The sequence below is a fragment of the Coturnix japonica genome, chromosome 1, assembly GCF_001577835.2.
Source record: "Coturnix japonica isolate 7356 chromosome 1, Coturnix japonica 2.1, whole genome shotgun sequence".
Lineage (NCBI taxonomy): Eukaryota > Metazoa > Chordata > Aves > Galliformes > Phasianidae > Coturnix > Coturnix japonica.
Window position 1 is genome coordinate 48,268,825 of NC_029516.1, and position 19,028 is coordinate 48,287,852.

A 19,028-nucleotide genomic window follows, 5' to 3' on the forward strand; every position below is an offset into this window, starting at 1 on the left:
ATGAAGAGTGAAGTGAGCAATGTCCTTTTGGCATTCTCTCCTCCACGTTTCCTACACCAGTTCTTAGCTGGCGATTCCTGTGTCTGGATTTATGCAGGCTAATATAGAATATGTGACTACAGGAAATGATTAATGATGATTATGATCCTTTCATTCTCCTGAAATAAGATGGGAATAGATGGGTAGGGAAGCTACTTTTTTGGTGCACGTATATCGGCAAAACTACATGTGTGCCTTTCATGTCTAAACGCATTACGTCCATATTCCCTTTAGCTTAACACAGAAAAGTTGTCATAGACAGCAATAAGTTCACAGAATATGTCACTGTGGAAAGCCTGTGGCTATCCACCCTCACAGGCTGCCTAACAAAAGCATCATTAAAAATGACACGTAGTATTTCATTTGTACCCATTCAATTCATTTATATTTCATTCACTAAGGAGGTATCCCATAATATATTGTCCTTTTGAGAGAAATTCCTGGAGATAATGAAAATTAGAAAAGGAGTGATGTATTCCACAAGTAAATAAAAGCTAGAGATTGTTTACCTGAATGTGTGTAGATCCCAGGAATATTGAGTTGTGTAAAGTAGCAGTATTTTAGCACAGTAAGCAAGCATGTCACAGGAGTTTTACTTTCATGTCATCCTACACAAGAATAGGCATATTCTTTAAGGTCCTTACATAGAATCTTAAAAATATATTAAGATGTTACTGCGCATTGGAGCAGAAATTTGAACTGGTCTCAAAGGATAAACTTCATCTGTTACAAGACAAAGTCTTAGTAGGCAAAACATCTAAATCTTGCTGTCTGTTGATGATATTTAACAAGTTGGTACTTGTGGCTGCTCAAGAATGAACATTTTTATTTGCTTGCTGCATAGGAAGCTCTGCTGGATTGTGATGGGGCACAGGGAGTATGGCCCACATTCTGACCTACTGCAGTACAGTACTGTGTACATTTATGGCACAGTATAAATAAACCACTGTGCTGCCGTCATATTAGACCCATGCTTGTTTTCATTGAAGTCACTGGGTTTTGCCTTTTACTCTCTTGAGGTTATATTCTTGATCTGCTCTCTTCACTTTTGTAACAAAATGAGAATATCATAAAGAATGACTTCCTGGTGTTTTTTGATTGCAAGCCAAGGTCTCTGCCTGAAATGAAATCTCTAACTACCTGATGTGATATAACTGTACATACTGTACAGTACATATGTTCTGTACATACTTATTCCATCTTTACAGAAGGAATACCTCAAATAAAGTAAATCTTTTTCTTCTTAAGATAAAAAATGAATTCATGCAAGAAAGGAGTTCTGTGGTATATGTCAGTGTACTTCTTGTTCTAGTTATTTATCATTATTATAACTTATTTTAATATCTATTATTCTAAAATGCTGCACATTTCATTTCTGATGTCGTAGCCACTACACATCACCTCCTGTCTGCATCACCACTGTGGTGGTTGTTTCTTTTCAAAGTGTGTTAGAAATTTTGCTACTTATAGTACATGACAATCTAGAGTACATGACAGTCTGTTATGACATTTTTCTTCATGAGGAGCACGGGAAACTAACTCATGAGTTATTTCATCTCTTGTCATAAATAAAGATAAATGTCATAACACTGATCAGCCTTCGTGTGTTCTGAATGTGCAGTTATTTGCATTTTCCCTCACTGTTCTTTAGGACTGAAGTGGCTTAAAAGACAGGTGCAGCACATGAAAAGTGCTGAGAATGTGTGGGGAAAATAGAAGATTCTCAGTACTGAAAGATACTAATAACTTATGCACTGCTATGTCATCACTGAAATAATACTGATGTTATTTCATAACATATTAAACTGGAAATACAGACTTGCAATATTTCTGTCTGCACATATATCTTCAGATCTGTTTAGAAAGGAGATCACTGCATCCTTTCTATTTGACTTTATATATATCTGCTTGTATCAGTTGATGTTGGCCAGAGCTCTGTCAGATTTGGGGGTTTGTAAGGATCTGGATCCTGTAAAGGAAGAAATTTGTGATGTAGATTTGCATATTCTTTTTCTTGATCCTTGAGCAATCCTTGATATTCAGTCAGTATTCAGACAGTCTTCTTTTCCAGCAGCCTCAGTCAGAGTACCAGTGCATGGTGCTCTGATGGCATCTCAGTGCCAATGGAGATTAAAGGGTACGACATCTTTCCGCTAGGTTTCAGTGATGCCAGCCAGCCTGAACTAATGCTATAGCATTTCTGTAGATGAAATGAAAATCAACTTTTGAGATTACATGTAACAGTGCTACCCAGTGACTTCCAGCCGCGTGCATAAACTCTGCTACAGCTAAATCTGAAACTACCACTTAAGAGGCTAAATGCTGTGTTTCAGAGGGTCCAACTACCTGATCTTCCTTACATCTCTTCTTTTTCAGACCACCTCTATTTTAATCAAAGCCAAACTTAGACATCTTTTACTTTCCAGTTCTGCGATATCCATGTGATGTGATCCACATGATCCATATTGTTTGCATGTGATGTCCATAAAGGATTCAGGTCTGTGAGTGGTAAGCATGTGCCAGGCTCTTAAACAACTTAAACCCAAGTGGGAAAGGAGCTACACAGGATCATGTAGAATCATAGAATCCTTAGAGCTGGAATGGACTCTTAAAGGTCCTCTGGTCCAACTCCCTGAAATGAAAAGGGTCACCTACAGCTCATTTAGGGTGCTCAGAGCCCTTCCAGCCTGACCTTGGATTCCTCTGGGGACGGAGCATCCACCACCTCTGGACAGCCTGTGGCAGTGCCTCGGTGCCCTTTCTGTATCCAAGTAGTTGTGTTATGGAAACATGGAGAACTGCACATATGAATGTAATTTACTTGTTATATATGTATCAGGATTCTTAATGCAGTTTACTGAAGAACATGGCAATTGCAGATGTTCAAGAGTCACATTCAGGAAATGATGTTCTGAAGAAAGAGAGAACCTTACAATGATACTTAGTATTCTTTTTTAGGAAGGAGCCACTTCTAGAGGGCGATGGCCATCTAGGAAGTAATGGGCTGGGTCTGTCTACTGAAGTTTTGCATGTCATAGAATCATTAGGGTTGGAAAGGACCACTGGGATCATCCAGTGCAACCATCAGCCTATGCCTGCGGCTTCTCTGAACCATCTTTTAACACGTCTGGTCTCTCTTGGCATAGTGCAGTTGTTAAAGCATTTTTTAAGGATGCAAGGAAGCTTAGGTAATTGTTTTGACATTTATGCAAAAATCTACCTCCTATTATTGTTCTTATTAGAGATTTTCCAGCTGAAATGGATGGCTGCATTTTAACTGTTATGCAGTGTTAGCACTATTTTTTCTTCCGGCTTGTAGACATCAGTATGCGTAAGTGCATTTCTTCTGAATGGTCTGCCTGATGAGGGTAAGGAAGGATATGCAAAGCAGACTCTCGTGCCCAGGTTCCCCAAATCCAAGTGCTGTACAATCAGGAAATGCATTATAGCATCCATTGTTGCTTCAGCAGGGGAAGCGTGCTTTACATATGCAAATACTGCTCAAAAGTTTAACTTAATAATTATCAGCTGGAGTCTATTGCGGAACAGCTGAGGCAAATCATCAGCGTCAGACTCTGAATTAACTACTACCAGGCTTTGATTGAGCACACTTGTCTCGTGCTTGTGGTTACTGTGACAGTTGTAGAAAACCATGCATACTTTTTTATCTTCTCTGAGCTTACAGATATTTATTTATTGTATTCCTAAAAAATAAAAATAAAAAGAAACAATGAACAGTAGAAAATGCTAAATTATAAACTTTTCCCCTTCCTTTTTCTTCCACAGTGAGCAGAAGCCAAAACAGAACAGTTTGTACTTCCCACTACTGTGAATGATTGTCATGGTACTGCATGCAGCTATGGGGATGCATTTGAGTTTGTGCTTTACATTAGAGATCTGTAATGGACACTGACTATAGACTGGATATTCTGCTGAACAAAGGCCTCAGAGGTTATGTATGCACCAAAATCACGCCTGAGCACAGAGCAATCTCTGGGCATAGCCAAATGGTTAATGAAAAAAGTGATGCAGCTCCCTTTTAGGAAATCTTCACTTTAACAGATCCCGTTGTTGTCCCTCCCACTCCTACTGTACTCCAGGGAGATTCAGCTGGCTACAAATACTTAGTCTACAGATATCATTCATATGTCTTTTCCTATGTGTACTTTGTTATTCACATCACACTCCTACAGTCCCCCACAGATTCTCATCTGATTATTCCCTTCTTGCCCATTCCCATGAATAATCTGTGGTATTCACCCTCATTCTGCCATTTAAGGCAGTTAATAGTCCATCCTACTATGAACTGGATTGTTCATTTTCCAGGAGGTGTCACAATTTATTTAAATTCATCCAAAATGTAACTCTGAAGATTTATTAATGACTTGCAGGAGATTTCTGCTTCAGGGCACATTCGCCCACTAGACAGTGGTTCATCTTTGCCACCATCGTAGGAGGATTGCTTCAGGGCAGAGGCAGCCAGCTCCTCTGACAGTTTAAACTGGGTCTGATTCTTTGCACTGCAGGAGATAAGAAGCATGACATGACCCTTTGGGTCAGCTCTAGCTAGTGGTTAGCTGAGGGCAATGATGTGTGCAGCAGATCTAAAAGGGGTCATTTATTTGTGCTCCTAGCAGACCACTTCTAATGGTGATGTGCTCTGCTGTGGCCAGAACTCATTGCTAACTGGTCTGGTCATCAGCTCTGCAGACAAGTGCTTCTTCCAAAAATACTACAGGAGCACCTGTTGAGTCCGGATATGGTGGTCAAGAACAGAAGAGATACTGACCCTCTTTTCATGGATTCTCTAAGGTGTATAATTGCAGAGCTTTGTTCTAGGAACTTCCCCTCCTGTACCTGTTTGGTGTCTGAACATTTGAGTCTTCAGAGTTGTCACACTGGCAAGCTTTTGAAAAGAAGAATAATATCCCTCTATCTATCTTTGTGGAGAAAAAGCTTCCTTTTCTCCTGTATCCTCCCCTTTCCCAAATGTTAGAGAAGTAGTTTGCCAAAAACTCAGCATCTTAACAGGAACGGGATTTGGAGAAAATAACAATTCATCAAGAGCACAGATGGCTTATTTAGAATCTAATAGGTATTAAAACCTTATTTTCCCCAAGCTTTACTCCTGATATTGATAACGTGTTATCTTTGCCAAGTTCCTCTCTTGATAACACGTTATCTTTGTCAAGCCAAGTCTTTGATAAAATCTTATTTTCATTCACTCTGATAAGGCATTATTTTCTTACATCTCCACTCCCAGTGGAAAGTGGAGAAATGTTATTTTTAGTACTTTTCTTGGAGAAGCATATATTTTGCCGAGGCACTGCAAAGCAAGGAAAGGAAGAATGAAAAGAAGACAGGGGAAAAAAAAAAAAAGGGAAAATAAAGTCATTGTATTCTAGCCAAGGAAATGAGTAAGTCACATTAAGACTTACGAGCTTTTCTTTCTAAGTTTTGTGAGAAGTTAACGTTCTTAATGTTTCATTTGGAAAACAAACTATTTAAGAGAGCAGTATCCATTCTCAGAAAAGATGCATAAGGTGTTTAGAGCTTCTCTTCCTCTTTGTTCCTGCATTATGTTGCTGCATACCTTTTTCTTTCATAGTCTTTTACTGTTTACCATCCCCGTTATCCCTGTTAGAAGTACCAGAATTAAATTCACTCAACCAACACATAAACAGCTCTCTGCAGCAATGCAACGTGATGCCATCATTGACAATACAATTACTAACTTTCTGAGACACAAACCCATGCCTTCATTTATGTGTGCATAGCAAATGCAGCAATGCGGTAAGTGGTTCTGGGCTTCTGTTGCAGTTAATTAAAGAGACTGGAAAGTGTGTCATGAGCAAGGCAGGGGAGTGTAGAAAGAAATGGAACTACTCTGTAGTTTATGAAGTTGAATCTACCCTGGAAAGCAGTTTCTACCACTGAATTCGTTACATGATCTTCTTAAAACAAAGCTATTAGAGATGAGTGCTAACTGTATTTTTTTCCCCCTGTTTTCTGTGGCTACAGCTTGCAGACTCAGGATATGATTTGCAGGAATGCTAAGCGTATACAATAGCATATACAGGTGATGAGGCCTGTTCTGTAAAAAAAAAAAAAGGTTTATTTGTTTTCTGGTTCTCAGCTGTGCACCCAGAGCAGTTACTTTCTTTTGGTGTTAAGGACACCAAACTTCTCTGCCTTGCCTGTATAGAGGAACTGTTAGTATCACATTTTCCTCCAGTAAGTTAGAAAAAGAAGTGTCTGATCATCTGTGCTGCATGTGTTACAGTGAAGGGCATCATAGGCCAGTGAGGAAATAACTCCTCTTTTTATGTGAGATGTGAGTGGTTGTAGATTTAATGATGAGCTGAACAGCTGTGAGCACCATTAATTCTGTCCACTCAGTGATGCCGAGGTTCTTTGTAAGAAAGTGATGATCATGAAGTTAGTGACCCTGTCATCATGAACAAGGGAAAGGCTGGACAAGAGGTCTCATTTCCAGAGTTCTGAGTGTTTGACATTGGAGACCTGATGTTCTGTGGGTATAGTGTTTGTGCATGATGTGTATTATTTCCAAATACACGGATAGCAGATGCCTGTTTTGCTTGGAAGAGACAGTCCTCACTGGAACATTTCTCAGTGACACAACACAACATTCTACTACAGAAACTTTGTCATGTAAGCTCTGAATTGCTTTGTGTCACTGTAGAACAAGGAAATTCTAGGTACATAGTTCTGAAATAAATTGCTTAGATTATATTCCACTATATGGAAGGTTATTTGGACAAGGTTTTCTATTTCCAGCTGCAGTGATTTGCGAAAAGATGTAGGAGAAATAACTGTCTTGGCAAATGGGAGAGTAGGTTTCATTGGATACCTTAGCACCTACTTGTGCGGGTGTGTAAGCTAAAGTACTAAACTTCATTTATAGCCACCCATATAACTAGTATCTACCTGAGCATTCAGCTGGGCAGTATACATAGATTGCTGGGGTGGCAGGTGATTAAAACAGACCTAGAGATCCAGCAGAAAATGGATAGTTCATTTGTTTACACAGAGCTTCTGTGTCTTAGATGACTGCAGTCTTCTTTCTCTCCACCCTTTCCTCCTTAGGTCCATAAGGCTCTCTATACAGGGGTCTGAAGCACCTCTCCTATGAGGAAAGGTTGAGGGAACTGGACTTGCTTAGCTTGGAAGAGTGGAGGCTCTGGGGAGACCTCATTGTGGCCCTCCAATACTTGAAGGGAGCATATAACAGAAGGGGGAATGGCTGTTTACATGGGTTGATAGTGATAGGACAAGGGGAGATGGTTTTAAACTGAAACAGGGGAGGTTAAATAGTAGGAGGAAGCTTTTCACTCACAGGGTGGTGACACACTAGAACAGGCTGCCCAAGGAGGTTGTGGATGCTCCATCCCTGGAGGCATTCAAGGCCAGGCTGGATGTGGCTCTGGGCAGCCTGGTCTGGTGGTTGGTGACCCTCCACATAGCAGGGGGATTGAAACCAGGTGATCATTGTGGTCCTTTTCAACACAGGCCATTCTATAATTCCATGATTCTAGTTTCGTTTATTTGTTATTCTGATTTATTTATTTATTTATTTTATGCAGAATGTTGGCTTTTGATTAAAATTGTTACGTTGCTCTCTCTCAAAGGGTGCACTGATAATGCAGATTTTCTAATGTGAACAAATGGGAAAGGGAGGACTTGAAAGGGAGGAGTGGCGCTTCCTTGCATATGTAGTCAGACTGAAACATTATCTGTGAGCAGCATGACTTCCTCTTATCTCAGAAGCAGCCTAGAGCTCACTGTCATCAGTTAATTCATTGTAAAGGCATTCCATGCTATTAGGCAGGGGACAAATAATAGCTAAAAGACATAGAAACCTACAGACCTTGCAAAGATGCCAAAAGGCAAGGCACTTAAGATAGCAAAAGAAATGTAAAAAAAAAAAAATTAAGGTAAAAATGAACCGACCCCACAATGTGCTACAGAAATATCCTTGTTTTGGTTAGTTCTTGGCTTTTAGCATTTGAGCTCAGGGCGCAGCCATCAGAGAAACGTGGCATTCCTGCTTCTGCATTTGTCCTCTTAGTCAGAGTGATTTTCCTGCACTCTGAAGCTTTCTCCCTTATCCAGCCCTGCAGTTAACCTCTGGCTAAACTGTGCCCTTCCCCCAGAAAGCTTTCTGTGCCACTGGGCCCTTTTCAGGACTCTCATCTCCCGCAGTCTCCAGAATACAAAGCTAGGATCTTGGTGCCTATCCTCATCCTTTAGGCTTTGTCTGTAAGAAAATTGCTCTGCTTCAGTCCCTCTCCTTTCAAATAAACTGTGCTGGGTTGCTTTCTATAGGCTTCATTTCTTCTAGTATCTTAAGGTGCTGGACTTATTGGAGGACAGTAAGGTTTAATGACATCTCTTGCCTTAAATGCAGGCAGCTTCACATACGCAGAAGCATTCAATAATCCACACAGAGTTCATAACTTGTCAAGCTTTCTGAACTGTTTTGCCTGCTGTGATAATAAGTCATTGGCCGTTGTCAACCGTGAAATAATATTCAGGTTCGCGTTTTGTGGACAGTGGAATTTTGTAGGTTATTTCTTTGCTACGGCTTTATCAGCAAAGAAAGTCTGAGGTAAAAGACTTGACACAGATAGAAAAAAAATACGTTGTCTGTGACTGCCAAGGCCCAAAAATAGAGCAATAACCCCAAATGAAGAATAAAAAATTATAGCTTTATTATTATTTACTGCAGCACTGAAAAGTGCGCTACATCCTTCAGAGCACAGCAATGTTCCTTGCAGTGTTCCCTGGGTGATCTCTCGTCCCAAAGTCACACAGACCAAGGTGTTATGTGTTATGTGTTATGTTACTTTATTTTGATTTAGATTAGGTAAAAAGTGCCTAGGCATCAGCTCAGAGCGCTCTGCCAGTTACTTAAAACTATAAAACTCAAGTGCAGTGCTATCAGTTTAACTTTTCTACCTTGCTACATACTGTCAATCAAGTCCTTGTGGCGCCTTAGATGTGTTCACTTCTTCAAAAATGAGATGAAGCACACAGCCCTTCCATTGCCTTGAAAAACAATGGAATGGAACAGGGTAGCAAGTGATGGAATTGATCTGCTAGGCAGTAACTCCCAAGTCAAAGTACCTTCATGTGTCCAGTGTAGTAAGAAGTCTTAAATGGAATAATACACTGGCAGCCTCAAGTGTACAAAAATTATGAGCTAGACCTTCCCCAAATCTATATAATAGCTTTGACAAAAATTACTTCATTTCTGAGTTTTAAGAATGAGCTCAGTCCACTTTTGTTTTTATTCTTCCATTTCAAACAAGTCTTTCTATTGTCACGGTATCATTTTGCAACAGGGAGTTAAGATGTGTTGTGCTCGATCTCCGCTTGATACAGAGCTGCCATTTCCAGTGAAGGCTGTGGCTAGATTTGCATTGTTGTTACCAATGTACGAAGGCTGCTCCAAAAGTAATGCCTCTTTCTTATGATATTGACTCATGACATCAGAGGTGGATGTGGGTGGTTTGGCAGTAGAGGTTGAACCTTCCCACCAATACCACGTAACATGTTGTTGCCATGTGACAAATGGCAGCAGAGGGGCAGTCTGATAAAATGGTATCTGACACAAAAGTGCAAAGGTGTGTAATTGTATTACTCCATATGGAAAAATGGCAGCTATTGATATTTCTCAATGTTTACTAAGCACCTGCGGAGGCCAAACAGTGGATGTAAGCACTGTGAGGCAGTGGGTGGTGCATTTCAACGACAGTGATAGTGACAGCAGGTCACCTTCACTGGTGTAGATTGTTACGAACACAGCATGCAGACTCTTCTTCATTGCTGGTGAAAGTGCATAGCTAACGGTGGTGACTGTGTTGAAAAAATGGTGCTTCATAGCACAGCATTTGTTATTGTGCTCATTGTATCTGTTGTAATTTCCATTGAAATAAATAGGAGGCATTACTTTCAGAGCACCCTACCTCAAGTGCAGTCACACTTGAGCACCCCATGCTGGAGTCCCTGCATCCACAGTTGCAATTCTCTGCCTTCCAGGCTGGATGGTGAGAGCTGACTCAGTATTTTATTGCACTTCTGACTGTAGCACAGCCTTCGCGTTGTTACTCCTCTACCATTACACCTGTGATTTTTCAGCCATTTCTAATCTGTTATTTATTACTACCTACTTGCTTGACAATTCAAGCTCTGAAATATCAATGGCCAAACTTCAGAATTTGTCTTGAGATGTTTTTGAAGCTGATATTCATTAATCAGCTTTGCTAATGGCAAAAATGATAAATCGGAGGCTGTTTGTGAGAGAAGGTCTACAAGCAAGTACGGTGTATTCCATCCAAATGTTTTATTTAAGACATTTGGGCAATTTTATATGGATAAAAGGATGTGTTTACACCTGCATAACAGCAGTAGAATTTGAAATGAGTTTTTCTATGGCTGTTTCTTTCTTTTTTTCTTTCTTTTTTTCTTTTTTTGCAATAAACTCAGGACTATTCACCATTCATGTATGTAGGAAACAATGGAATGGAACAAGGAGTGAGCAGGTCTTTATAGCTTTGAGTCAGAGAATGAGAAATGTTCTTGTAAAGGAGAACTGCTAAACAGTAACTGCATAATTTTTTGTTTTCTGAGCCACACAAGCTGGTGTTTGTTTGATAAAGCAAAAAAGACTCTTTGCAATGGAGATACTATTAAATAGCAAACTTAATGCAAGCAGGTGGAAAGTTATTTCCGTGAAGTACTTTGGGATAACATATTTACATAACTACACTGTAAGGGGATATATGGCTAATTATGAGAGTGTGGATAACTCACTGTCTTGCTTTATTTCAATTTGATTTTAACTGATCATTTTTCATCTGTAGTTGGAGGGATTTTTACCACCTTCTAAGCATTTCAACTGAATATATACAGCTTTGTATGAGAATACGTCTCCTTGCTCTCTTAAAATTTGGTAGCAATAGTGTACTGTAATGTGATGGTAGAATGCCTTGCATTGTTTTTCTGCTGAGGACCTCGGTTTCAGGTTAATTTGACTGTTTTATGCTTTACATCTAGCTCATTAGTAATGCTGTTTTGAACAAAGAAGATACCTTTTGAAAGTTAGGAAATGAAGTCTTTCATGTTTCTGGAATGTGAGTTCTTGTTGAAAGGTGCCAAATTAGACAGGTTTGCTTTTTTTTTTTTTTTTTTTTCAAATTTCCTTGTCTTCTTCAGCCAAACTACTTTCCAGAAACTGACCCACGTGTGTAATGAGTGTTTTTATTGTTCTGAACCTCTCCTTTCTCGGCAAGCTGTGTTGCTGAACAAAACCCATCTGCTCCTCACATGTGAATCAGCTGGGGCCACTACTTGGCATCAAACAGGATCCAAACTGCTGCAGCTCAAATGTGGAGGAAATGGGGAATAGGAAAATTATTTTATCTTTCATACACTTCTAAAATGCATTTAACTATATATTAATTGTCTTGGAATTGAATCCTTCTATTCTTGATTGTCTTCCCAGACTAGATGCTGGCAGGCAGCCCTGTTGAGAACAAAAGAAACACATGTTTATTTTTTAGGGTGGTTTTTAAACAAGTAGGACCTGTAGCTCATAGAGCTTCAGCATCTGTCCAGGTTTACCACGTGCTTAACCTTTTTCTTCGAGTTCCAAGCCCATTTAAAATGTATTTGAAAGAAATCCCTGCCTAGTAATGGTCACATTAAAGAAAGATGCAGCTTTCTGTTTGTCTTGACAGGAGTGTTTTGTTTCCTTCTCTTGCAGATGGGAAGCCAGTGTCGCTGTCTCCACTTGAATCCCAGCCCCACAGCCCTCGTTACACAGCCTCCAGCCAGCGGGACCGCGAGAGCCTGGAGGTCCGCATGCGAGAGGTGGAGGAGGAGAACCGCATGCTCCGCAAGCAGCTCAGCCTGGCGCAGGGCCGCGGCCCCTCACACCACCGTGGCAACCACTCCAAAACCTACTCCATGGAAGAGGGGACGGGTGATAGCGAGAGCCTGCGGGCTGGCATTGTGGCTGGGAACAGCTCTGAGTGCGGGCAGCAGCCAGCGGTGGAAAAATGTGAGGTACGTGAGCAAAAGGATCAGAGAACCACCTGGATTGGAAGGACCACAAAGCCCATCCAGCTCTAGACCCTCCATCAATTCAGTACAGTGTTGCTGTTAAAGAACCAGGGTATTTCTAAATGAAATGAAAGTGGCACAGTGTTGTTGTTGTTTTAAGTATTATTCTTGTGTTTGGTCACCTCTTCTGGAATGGCTCAGAATTACTGTTAATTAAATTGTGGTTTATGGAATCAATTTATGCCTTTGAGTTGCTTTTCAGCAGCGTATCCAGATGCCACAGTAGAAGCACCTGCTGTGTGTTAGCTGTGCAGAAGAGGTGCGATTAGTGACAGAAAACTGGAGATCTGTTTTTAAGGTTTTGGGGGTTGTTTTGGTTTAGTTTTCTGTATTTTATGCCAGTAATTTTGTGGACATTGTCTGGCTACTTGGTTGTCATATATCTGAATGATAGCCATTCCAAACCAGGAAGTTTTCCTTAAAGGCCTTCTGCCAATCCCAGTTGGTGAAGACATCAAAAATAATTTTCACCATTTATTTTTACGAAGAAGGTAATAAAATACCACCTATTATCTTGCTTTCTGCCACTGGGAAGAGAAAAATTGAAACAAAATAAGTGTGAGGGAAAAAGAAGTCCTAATTATCTCTTCAGATAAAGTCTATTTCATGGGCAAATACTGCTTAAAAGGGAATTACTGCTTCCCAGTTCTGTACATCTTTGTCTGGCCCTGCTTGAGGAAAAAAAAAAAAAAAAAAAAAAAAAAGAGCTAACGTTGTTTTAAAGAGGGGGAAAAGAAAAGGAGGAGTCTTTTTCATTTTCCCTCCTCCTGATAATGAGGGTCTGATTTTCTTCCCTACCAGTATTTTGGCATTTGTTTTAATTAAGGGAAGGTTCAGACCATCGATAAACAAACCTCACTTCCCCCTTATTATCATGCCAAGCAGTGATGAGCTGAGCCTCAGCTCTGGGTTGTTCAATGTACCAACCAATTTGGGACACAAAAATAGCAGCTTAACCGAGGAATAGTTTAAGTGGTCTTTCAGATTATAATGTGTTTTGCCAATAAATTTTCTTGCTCAGTGGGGTTTAGCATTGTGCTGGAGGCAATGGTTATATAAAATACAAAACCTCACTTTATTTGCCATCCCCCTATCTCACTGCACACTATTTTGATAACAAAATAGCTTCTTCTTGCTTTTCTTAAGGAATTTGCTCAGTAATTCAGTAATAGCAATGGAAGTTAAAATTAAACTTTGTTATTATCAGATTTGCCAGGGGTCTCATCGTTTATCCTATTACTGTAGATTCTGGTTCCATTTTTGTGTGAAAGTGGTATCTTGACTCCATTCACCCTCTTTTTTACTGTTTCAGAGGCATAAACTAAAGATTTTTATGCCTCTGACTCTGGAATATATTACAGCAAGAGTCAGTGATGTTGGTGGAAAGAGAGAAGGATCCTTAGAAGACTCTGGGGAAGACAAGGGGAGCTAGGGGCAGATTGTTTATTTCATAAAAGCAGTTCCTTCAGATTTATTGAAGCTAACATTTCAGAATCTAATTTAGAATGGTCTTTAGTGATGATAAAACATCAGAAATTGCAGTTGCAATGAGTGAACATTAAATCTCCAATTAAGCACGATATGTGTGATAGTAATTGTGATCTATATTGAACAGTTGGGGATTTGTTGTATTCCAGCCACCACTTCCTACTCTCTTGCTTTGCAGAAGATGTTATACAACTCTGATATAGAATAAATTAGCATTATATTGCAAGACAAGGTCAAGGGTCCAACTAAAGACCTTCTCCCTGGAGTGGGAAGATCCCTTTCCCCAGACAGTTTTAACATGAGCATAGTCTGTGTACATAGATACAAATAGCAGCCTTGAGAAGATAGTAACAGTGATGAAAGCCAACAGAATGGTATGGTCTTCTTCTGATGGTATCCCAGCATCTGACCAGCTTTTGCCTCCATAAGCTGTGCATTTAGCTTGAATTAAGTGTGCATTTATAAACATCTTTAAAAGAGAGAGTCTACTAGAAGATATTTAATGAGCAATGTAGCATCCAGTCGGCTAGCAGAATACTAAGAAACATTTGCTGCATTTTTACAGGCGTATTTGTATTGTTATTATTCTCAATGCTGTTGCTCTGTAGCGTTGAACATGCAGGGCTCCAGGGCCATGAAGAAAAGGCCCCACCACTTTAAGAGCTGTAAAAACACAGGAAAGGCAGATGTTAACCTGCCATGGGGAGGCATTTGTGCCATATTTACATACTTGTAACATGCTTTTAATACCTCCTAATCACAGTCATAAATTATTTATGGAGGGTTAAACAACTGTAATGGAATGCCTGGCTAGTACTACTGTGAAATTACTGAAGTATGAAATGCTTTACCAAAGACACTAAACTAATTAGAGTTTATTAACAGTAGTATTTCACCATTCCAAAACATTGCCTGAGGAAGAAAAAGGATAACATCTGCTTATCTAGGCACCTCATGCTTCTCAGCATGGGATCTAAGGCCCGGTTCTTGTGTGATTTTAAGAATTTTCTTCCTATTAATATTACTCCAGAATGGCTTTATGAGAAATACCACATTCCTAAAAATGTTTTTTTCATGTCTGTAGCAGCTAAGCCATGTCAGCGTGCACCTTGATGTTATTTAATGTCACTGTGCACCTTGGTGTTATTTAAACTCCCTTTCCTAAAGAAGCTTAACTTCCTTAAATGCCTTTAAGCATGTGGGATTGAACACTACCTAAACTATTTTAAATCTAAAGCAGCTATCTTTGTGTCTCTGATCCCCATTGTATAGGAGGAACAGTGTGGGTAACTTCTGCAGTGTTTTAATTATGTATTCATATCTGCATGCGTGAGTGAATGTGGGGATGGATGCTTTCAAGGAGCTCAGTTTCATCTTGCAGTGGTTTCTGAATATCCACACTTCAGCTGTATGATCAACACTGATTCCAGACAGTGAGGAGCAAGTGTGGAGCTTTGCACATCAAATGCACAGAGCTGCACATCAAATGCAGAGCTTCCATGTGAGATGTCTGGAGGGACATGTTGAACCAAGATGGATGCTGCACTGTGGGGAAGCTGGGCCATCCATGGCTTATGTGGCTTCACTCCTAAGTGGTCATTGCAGCCTCAGAGGCTGTGTGTTACAGTCACCCATTCTGGTGGGATGGGGTACAGACTTCTAGCCAGCAGCAGAAGGAAAATGAGGAGTTTCAGAGATCTGGGAGGCTGCTGATCAGTTTCACAATCTGGGAGCAGGTGCATACAGTAGTGTACTCAAGAGGATGCAAGGTCTTTGAAGTGTTTCCTTCTTCCAGCTGTTATTGCCCTATCATCTTGCCAAGGTATGGCTACAGCCAGCTGGTCTCAATCCAGACATGTGTTTGGGATAAGCATGGAGAAAACTTGAGATCAGGGCTTTTTCATTAGAAAGCAGTTCAGGTTGTTGACCTTACGTTGACTTACAAATTTTCCAACCGATTCTGTTTAACAGTTAAGCGACAAGGGGAAGGAAAGTGAATCAAGAGAAGAGGAGAAACAGTCTTGTAGCATGCTTCAGGCAAAAACTGTGCAAGAAGAAAAGGACTAGATTTCTATTATCTTTTAGAAATAATTTTCTTCTCTATAGCTGATGGCAGGCAGATAAGTAGTATCAAACACTGCAGAGACTGAGCAAGAGATATATGGATTCCCGTGTCTCTGAATTTTAGAGAGATATTCAGCAGAGCAGCCAGAGCTGTCTCCTCCCTGCACCTTGGCTAAATAAGCATTCAGGACAGCAGCACCTACTAAAAGATACCAAGGAATGCCAAATTTTAGCTTTGAAACAGTCTGATTTAGGAAAAGGAAATGGGTGTGGGCAAATCCCCGATAGAATTAACAGGCTGTGATGGGAGTTGTAGGGTGAAAAGGGAGCATGTGAGGAGAGTTTATTTGTCCAATAGGTGTAAAATGAAGTTGACAGTGACATGACAGTGCTGTTCCATTTAAACTCATCAAGTGTTTGCGTCTGGTCCAGTGTCTTCAGGTGTTTAAGCGTTTAAATCACACCTAAAACCATTTTCAATTAATTCTGTTTTTATTGGGATTGAAGGGAAGAATCTTAGAACCTGAGAAATGCTAGGTTGTAGCGAGTTAGGAGTCAGCCTCTTCTGCCAGGTAACAGCAAAAGGACAAGAAGTAATGGCCTCAAGTGGCACCAGAGGTTCAGGCTGGGTATTAGGAACTGTTTATTCTCAGGAAGAGCGGTGCTGCAGTGGTACAGGCTGCCCAGGGAGGTGGTGCAGTCACCGTCCCTGGAGGTGTTCCAGAACCGTGTGGATGTGGCACTGAGGGACGTGGTCAGTGGGCATGGTGGGGATGGGCTGATGTTGGACCGGATGATCTTAGTGATCTTTTCCATCCTTAATTATTCTGTGATTCTGTGATTGAGAGAGGAGGCAGGGCATGCAGTGTCAGAAATCTGCACCACATGGGAACCCATACCCACAAGCATCATACAAACAGCTATTAAATAAAAGCTGCCTGTGTTCTTCTCTATTATCATCACAAGAGAGAAACGCAATCACTTTCTGCAAAGTGCTGAGAATGCTCAACTCCCTTTGACATGAAAGTGAATTTGAATTGTGGAATATCTCACAGCACTGTTGTCAAAATATGCTGTGCTGTATTTTCTTTCTCCTACCTCTCTGGATGGTTACCTTATTAATTCCAATCCTCTAAAATCTTCTCATCTTCCCAGCTAGTGACGCATGCTGGGGCAGGAGGCAGCTGCAGTGTTCATGTGGGACTGTACAACAGTACAGCCACTCGGCCATCAGTTGATCCAAATTGCTCCCTGGACCAGCTGGTGTTAATGGATGGGACTAGGGACTCTTTAGACATGCCCAATGCACGCCACCTCCTGTGTAAATCTGCCTCTGTTAAAGGCCAAGCTTTGGGAATGTATGACTATGTGAGAAGGCAGAATTCCTTATTTGTTCTCAATGTAGTGGGCTGTCTGTGGAAAATGAGAGCTGTGTGTGTGTGACAGACCAGCTAACCAACCTTCAAATGGAAGCCAAATGAGGCTTCCCTGCAGTTTCACAGCTGTGCCCCTGATCGCAGCTTTGTGCTGCCAGCTTGGTAAACTCTCCTTCATTTCTGTGACCAGTAAGAAACAGAAAGATACAGAAGCTGGCTAATTTTAAAACCAGAGACGAGTAACTTAACAGCATTTTTGAAATTATTACTTGCTGACTTAATAATCAGGAGTAGTAGCGCAATTTTCCCTTTCGTCTTCAGCAGATAAGCAAACTTCTGCCTTAGATTAAAAGGAAGGGAGGAATAAGGAAGAGAAGGGAATATTTACCAAAGTGCTGGGGTACAGACTCTCAATTTCATGTTAACACTGCCTAGTGCAGCCTATGCTGCCAGTCATAGGCAGAGAAGTGACCTATGCCTTCCCAGCTCATGTCCTGTATTATTGTAGAGTCTTAGAATCACAGAATGACTTGGGTTGGATGGAACCTCAAAACCCATCTATCCCACCCCCTTCCATGGGCAGGGATGCCACCCCCAGCCTCAGGCTGCCTAGGCCCCCATCCAACTTGGCCTTGAGCACCTCCAGGGATGGGGCACCCACACCTTCTCTGGGCAGCCTGTGCTGGTGCCTCACTGCTCTATAAGTAATCGTTTTCTTCCAATATCTAACCTAAATCTCCCATCCTTCAGTTTAAAACCACTCCTCTCTGTACCGTCACTATCTATCCATGTAAAAAGTTGATTTCCATCCTGTTTATAATCTCCCTTTAAGTACTGGAAGGCCCATTATTGATGGGACACACCCTTCCCTGGGCAAAGTAATTGTCCCTGTGGTCCATCAGAGCTTGCTCACTCTCTCCTTAAAAGGCATCCTTATGATGGACATGATGCAGAATTTCTAAGAGCATATCTGCTACTGTCAGACATATTTGTAAGCTTTGAGTTCAGAAGGCTTAACAGTGGCTGCTTGTTTGCACACTGAGAATTTTGTGTGCTGCCTAATGGATGTGCGTCTGTATACACGTGCACACACATATGCTCTTAGCTAATAAATGCAATTTTGTTCAGACATCTGATGTAATTTAGGGACAGTAATGACTTTGGAATGATGATGGTGTTATAACTCAATTAAGATGTTTTTAACAAACTGCCTCAAGTGGGCTGCAAACAGCTGCAGAACACCCACTCAAATCTTTCACAATTGCTGCACTAAATAAAAGCTCTGTCATGTATGTGCTGTCCCTAATAAGCGGTAGAACACAGGAGCAGGCTTTAATGTTTCTTCTTTTTGTTCCTCTTTTCCCGCAGACCATCCATGTCGCCATTGTTTGTGCAGGGTATAATGCCAGTCGGGATGTTGTCACACTCGTCAAGTCCGTCTTATTTCACAGGTAAACGTACACTTTTCTTCTTATATACCATATATATATAGATACACAAATAAGCTATTGTCACGTTTACTCTTACTCAAAAACAAGCCAGATACCCTTCCCTTGTTTCTTCTTCTTTGAAAGGGATGAAGCATGAAATATGTGACCACCAGAAATAGATTCGCTCCTCTAAAGATTTGTAAAGTGAATTGAAGTGTTCAGAAATCCGGTTGCTACCTCTCCTTGTTGCACTGCGGGTATAGGGACCATATTTATTTGTACTGTAAAGCATCTGCATACTCCTGACTGCTGTAAAATAATGATAATAGCAATAACAGCACTGTTTTCATTTAGCTTACATTTGGTTCCAGTTTATGGCACAGGTGTAGGTATTAATTTGAAAGCCATACAGATAAAGACACATTGGTGGTTTCTTGGCTATCCTTGCTTCCTATTTAGTTGTTTATTTTTCAGTATAATCCTG

The 19,028-nt window shown here is 40.7% G+C and overlaps 1 protein-coding gene across 5 annotated transcripts in view; it reads left to right on the top strand.

Moving 5' to 3' along the window:
- Positions 1-19,028, top strand: part of LARGE1 (LARGE xylosyl- and glucuronyltransferase 1) — a 275,468-nt gene that overhangs the window by 116,697 nt on the left and 139,743 nt on the right. For all 5 annotated transcript variants that reach the window (XM_015863596.2, XM_015863603.2, XM_032445042.1 and 2 more), the window contains 2 exons: positions 11,828-12,129; positions 18,483-18,565. In XM_015863596.2, the coding sequence (XP_015719082.2) occupies positions 11,828-12,129; positions 18,483-18,565 (385 nt within the window). The remainder of the gene's footprint in view (positions 1-11,827; positions 12,130-18,482; positions 18,566-19,028) is intronic.